Source organism: Homarus americanus, unplaced genomic scaffold (assembly GCF_018991925.1).
Source record: "Homarus americanus isolate GMGI-L3 unplaced genomic scaffold, GMGI_Hamer_2.0 scaffold34360, whole genome shotgun sequence".
Taxonomy (NCBI): Eukaryota; Metazoa; Arthropoda; class Malacostraca; order Decapoda; family Nephropidae; genus Homarus; species Homarus americanus.
The window spans coordinates 5,957,040-5,963,039 of record NW_024739403.1 but is presented as its reverse complement, the minus strand read 5'-3'; the positions used below and the strand labels follow the sequence as shown (position 1 = coordinate 5,963,039).

Here is a 6,000-nt window from a genome sequence, read left to right as displayed (position 1 = left end):
AAGGCAGGTTGGGTTAAGTTAGGTTAAGTTAGCTCAAGGAAGGTTGGGTTAGGTTAAGTTAGGTTAGCTCAAGACAGGTTGGGTTACGTTAGGTTGAGTTAGGCAATCTTCGTTAAAGTTTGGCTAGGCTAGATTCAGTTAGATAAATTTAGCCGGGCTAGGTTAGATTGGTCTATATTAACTTCGGCTATATTTGGCCACATTAGATTAAAGTTTGGCCATATTAGGTTGAGTTAGAGTAAGGTTAGGTTAGATAAGACTGTATGAGATAAAAATAGGTTGTTGGTTTACACTGCGCTACGTGAAGTTATGTTTGCTTCAAGTTAGGTTAATTAAATTAGATATGGTTATGTAAAAATAGGGAACACCTGAAAATTAAGCATCCTAGGTAGAGTCAGGTTAAGTTAGGTAAAAAAGGTTAGGTTAAGTTAATTATTCGGCAGCAGCAGCAGCAACACAAGTCAAAGCCAAGAGTGGTTATGGTGTCATATTACTCTCGTGTCTCACAGTACGAATGATTAAATAATGAAAGGTCAGGCAAGGTCACCCAGGGATCCCTTTCTCTGTATCATAATGACACAAAAATATAAATGAGCGAAATGATTAAACTTTGGTCGTTTACAGGGAAATAATTAAATCTTTATACAACTGAACTCTGTTATTTCCTCGTCCTATAAACAATTAACTAGGCTTTTCATTATAATCGAATAACATTTTAATGACCATATATTTTTTCAGAACTAGTTATTTCATTCACAGAACTGTATGGGAACAACTTTAATATTTGTGTGGGTGTTCTTCTTTTGATGGAAACAAAGGAAGAATTTTTTTCTAACGATCGTGTTTTAACATGCCATGAACACTGAATAAATTATATACCCGTGTCCCCGTAACTTAAGTTCAGACTGCAAAGGGTTAAAGCATCACTCCAGCACGTAGGATGTGAAAGAATTCTTTTTCGGATTAAGTAATAGTAGGTAAGGTTCCTAAAACTCGTTCAAACTTACGTTATCACCAAGTGAAATATAGAAAATGCGTCCCGTAGATTGTGAGAGTGTGAGGCGAGGAGTCACTAGGGCAGGCTCACTGGAGTGGTGCCGAGACAGACAGTCAGTACCGCGTTGGCCGCCACCCGCTACGTACTCCCTGTATCCCGCCCCATCGCCACAACTCTTTTTGATTAAGACTTCACTGTGATCTCTTGCTTGGTGTAAAACACTTAGTCGAAAATTTTGCGAGTGTATTCGTTCATTATTTATGGTGGTTTACTTTTATTAGTTTGATTTTTGCAAACGGAAACGGAAATTTTTGAGAAATGCAATTGAAATTTCAACTTAAGCAGAGGATTGTTGTGTGAAGCTGTGTTGATTATATATATATATATATATATATATATATATATATATATATATATATATATATATATATATATATATATATATATATATATATATATATATATATATATATATATATATATATATATATATATATATATATATATATATATATATATATATATATATATATATATAAGACAATACATGAATTTATTTAGCAGGAAAGGGTGACATCTGAAAGGATTTATAATATACTGTAAGCTTGAGACATTATAAACAAACAGGTTATTGTACCCGATTAAATAAAATTGAATGAAACCAGAGGAAAACTCTTGATCAATATATTAAAGTTTCGAAAAAAGTAAATAGATAAATAAAACACTGTAAGTGATGTCACAGCTGCGGTTTCCACACACCGCCACAACAACGACAAAAACAACCAAGATGTTGCCCATTTCGCCCCTCCTCTTCATCTTGTTCTTCCAAGCGGGATTTTGCAACATCTCCTCCAGTCAAGGTGAGATTTAAGACCCCGAAAGATGAGATTTGTGGCTTCACAGGGTTTTTTCCCCTCCGCTCCGGCTGTGACCAGCCGGGAGGGAAGCATCCGTGGGAACACTAGAAGGTAGTGTACGGACAGTTCGGGTCCCTGAGACCTGAATATTACCTTGTCCCTGTAGGGTCCAACGCCAAAAGCTCTGGGACCAGAGACGCCTAAGCTTTGGAGGTGTTGAATGAGTTGGGCTACAGACTTATTGAAGCTACTGGAGATTCCAGGGCATATATAGGGATAATTGCCGATTAGCGATAAATTTTATGTATTTATCTTTTTGGGAAACTTCTGACTTGCTTTAAACGATCATGTACTCCATGAAAATACATATAAAGAATTAGTTTCATACAAAACCTCCTTACCTAACCTACCCTACTTCAGGTATAATTTTGATATCTTATGATAGTAAGCGACGCCATAAATGAAACAGCAAAAATTTATTTCCATTGAGTTATAACGATAAAAACTTTATCCCTATTCGGTCAAAACTTTAGTTGCTTTTTAAGGCTTAATCAGTGATTATCCCTAGTTAGTGTAACATATGTAAGTAGTGGTGGTTGGGTATTATTTTACTTTAGGACATAGTGCGCCCGAAAGTTATTAACTTCTGAAATATTTAGATCTCGCTATTCTGAGCACTTTGAACCCCATATATATACATGGCGGAAATTAATAATAGCGACACAATTTAATTCAATTGATTTTATGTAGTTTTAATAATAATAATAATAATAATAATAATAATAAACGGTTTATTAATAGAGTTGCAGCCGGTGGCTGAAAATATACAGACTTACATTTGATTTAGACATAATGATATAATATGCGTTGAATACATTTACAGGGCTGTACAGTACATAAATCAGGAGTTGTTTATTATTTTAACAATAGATGGGATGGTGCTATTCTTATATCTATCGGTGCGGGCTCTTATGGGCTGAATTTTGTTGTAGTGGCGGACTGCGCGAGGTGGGTGGGGGGCTGCAGGTGGCAGGAGGTGGCGATGACGAGGGCCGTGCATTAGTTGGCTGCCAAACCTTTCCAGTGCTTGGTGGTGGAGGTCACTGAGGGATGGCATTTCCAGGGTGGAGAGAGCATTGATATAGCAGGAGTATTCTGTGCCGAGCATGATTCTGCAGGCCCTTTTCTGTACCTTCTCTAGCTGACGTTGTTGGGTGGAGTTGAGAGAAGACGACCAGGCTGGTGACACATACGTTAGTTTGGGGAGAATAAAGGCATTGTAGATAGTCCTCAGCTCTGGCGTGGGTGTCCCAAGTGACCTAAGTCGTCTTAGCATGTAGAGACGGTACGAGGCTGCCTTGACTGTGTTATTTACATGGGCCTTCCAGTCAAGTTTGTTGTCTATAGTTACACCCAGGAGTTTGGCAGACTGCACCAGCTGGAGAGGATGGGCACCTACTGTGACTGCTGGGGCTTGCACTGGCGTGGTGGCGGTATTGATGTGCATGACTATGGTTTTGGTGTGGTTGATGGTGACCTTGTTCTCCGTAGTCCATGCCTGTAGCCTGTCCAGGGTGCCTTGTAGCGATGAGTAGTCTGGTGCGGTGTTGTCCACTGTAACCCCCACAGTGCAGTCATCCACGTACTTCCACCTGTGAGGAGTGTCCGATAGAGCGTCGTTGATCAGGATGAGGAAGCACAGTGGTCCCATCTTGGTCCCCTGGGAAACACCGCAGGTGAGGTTTTGGAATGTGGAGACCGAGCCCTGATACCTCACTGCCTGGCTAGGTATCAGGGCTCGGTCTCCACATTCAGTCTGAGGAGATGTTATCGGTGCATCACGCATGCGCAATATTGACGGACATCATCCAGTCGTGACCAAATGATGTATCGATATCATCACGCGAATTTTTTTCGACCAATCACATTTGATTTTTTCAAAAGAAGCAGCCTGGCCTGGGTAATTTCATTTACCGGTCTCACAATGGCCGTGGTGGAGGTTGGTTGTCATTTGTGCTCCTACGGTTATTTTAAGTTTATTGCTGAGTTTTACGAGAAAGACAATCATTCTATCCCATTCTTACGTATCCCTGGTCCTTCCACTTCTAACTAAGGTATTGTACTTTCGGACATGGCGCTCCCCAAAGTTTTTAACTACTGAAACATTTAAGTTAGTTTGAGCTAGGCCTACCGGGGGTTCGGGGGCGGAGTTCCCGGCTAGGGGGTTAGATTTTGTTAGGTTAGATGACTCGTTTTCGTTTTCTCCCCCACCCAAAAACCCTGATTTCCCAGGCTCTCCCCCATTATTGTTGGGGGGGGGGGGAGCAAAAAGAGCAATTTCCACCCAAAATGAAGATCAGGTTCGTTTAAAACAGACGAAAATACACTGGAAAAACATGTTGGTCAACCCCTAGGGACTCATGTCCTAAAGTAAAAATATACCGGTGATTGTTTCAATAACCACAATACAAACTGTAAATGAATAAGGTCATTACTAACTTAACCTGATCTAATTTAGGTATATTTTGGTTATCTTATGATAGTATAGACGTCTTTTATGATACACAGCAAGTTTAACCATTACGTCATAACAGTAATAACGAAACGTTAATCCTATTTGGCTAAAACCGTCAGTTGTGTTTTAAGACTTAAGCGGACGATCATCCTTAGCATCACACACACACACACACACACACACACACACACACACACACACACACACACACACGGATATTATATGGAAGTAAGAGAAGTGAATGAAAGCAACATTTCTCACTTAAAACTTTCTCATTTCTTTCAACTTTTTTCCTGTGTTGAAGAAACTTTCACTGCAACTTTTCTTTTCTTTCGACTTTCACTGGGCGACCATTTCTCCCTCCCGAGCCAATGGCGACCTCTCGTGTGGCTTTTTGTAACACCTGTGTCATACCCATGTGATATATTTTTGTCCTTGTCTGTCTATCTGTCTCTTTCAGTATATCCAAAGTGATTTTATTTTTCTATCTCACTCTTTCCTTAGTGTGTGTATGTCTGTCTCTCAGTCGTTCCTAAATGATTTTGTCTTTATGTGTCGATATTTTAGTTTTTCTAATTTTTTTTTCTGTCTCTGTATGCTTGTCTGTTATCCCCTGTCTGTCTCAGTTTTATTCATAGTTAACAGACAGCTCCCAGACTGACAGAGGAAGACACACCTCACAGACAGACAAAAATAAAGAACAGACGGGAACAGATATTTCACACAGACAGATATACAGTGGAACAAAGCTCACAGACAAGCAAAAAGTAACTAACAAGCACACACACAGAGCCATGCATGCAGTACTGGTGAAGTTCGGGATAAGTTATCGTTTTTATGTATTGCTAAGCTGGGCGGGACGGCACAGCTGCTGTTACGACCTCTGGCATAATAACGGCTGTGCTTGTGCTGTTAAGGTGACGATCAATAACTGTTAAGGTCATTCGTAGGTGCTGTGTTGGTGCTGTTAGATCACTATAAAAGTAATCTATATTAACACCTCAGTAGGTTAGGGCATTATCGGTCAGGTACAGGTTATAGTTTAACAACAAAGAAATACCTTGAGAGCTCATGAACCCTACTGTTAAGGGGGACATGTATATATAAGATCTCATAGATACTGTGTTTGTGATGTTAAGGTGATCACTAAATTGCACTGTTAAGGTAATCGAAAGCGCAACAAGGATCTTTGATAACTGCTGTGTTAGGGCTGTCAAGGTGATCACTAGAGTCAGGAAGTTATGGTACATAGGTCAGTGCTTTAACTTCCTCGCTTGTAGTAAAGGGCGTCACAGTTCCTGTTACAACGGGCGGTGTGTGCTGGTTCACCGACCAAGAGAGCAAGAATGAACCTTGATAATGACATTGTTTGGAGTTAAGGCGATCACTTACGCCTAAAAGAGCTATTAACACCTCAGTAGGTTAGGGCATTATCGGTCAGGTACAGGTTGTAGCTTAACAACAAAGAAATACCTTGAGAGTTCATGAACCCTACTGTTAAGGGGAACATGTTTTGAGTATATATATATATATATATATATATATATATATATATATATATATATATATATATATATATATATATATATATATATATATATATATATATATAAGTCAAAGGTTTAAAGGGA

At 39.3% G+C, this 6,000-nt stretch overlaps 1 protein-coding gene across 2 annotated transcripts in view; it reads left to right on the top strand.

Moving 5' to 3' along the window:
- Positions 1–1,127: 1,127 nt before the first annotated feature.
- The window catches only part of LOC121874573 (synaptogenesis protein syg-2-like), a 48,229-nt gene continuing 43,356 nt past the window's right edge, over positions 1,128–6,000 (top strand). For both annotated transcript variants that reach the window (XM_042378771.1, XM_042378770.1), the window contains exons 1-2: positions 1,128–1,210; positions 1,562–1,857. In XM_042378771.1, the coding sequence (XP_042234705.1) occupies positions 1,731–1,857 (127 nt within the window). In that variant the 5' untranslated portion in view covers positions 1,128–1,210; positions 1,562–1,730. The remainder of the gene's footprint in view (positions 1,211–1,561; positions 1,858–6,000) is intronic.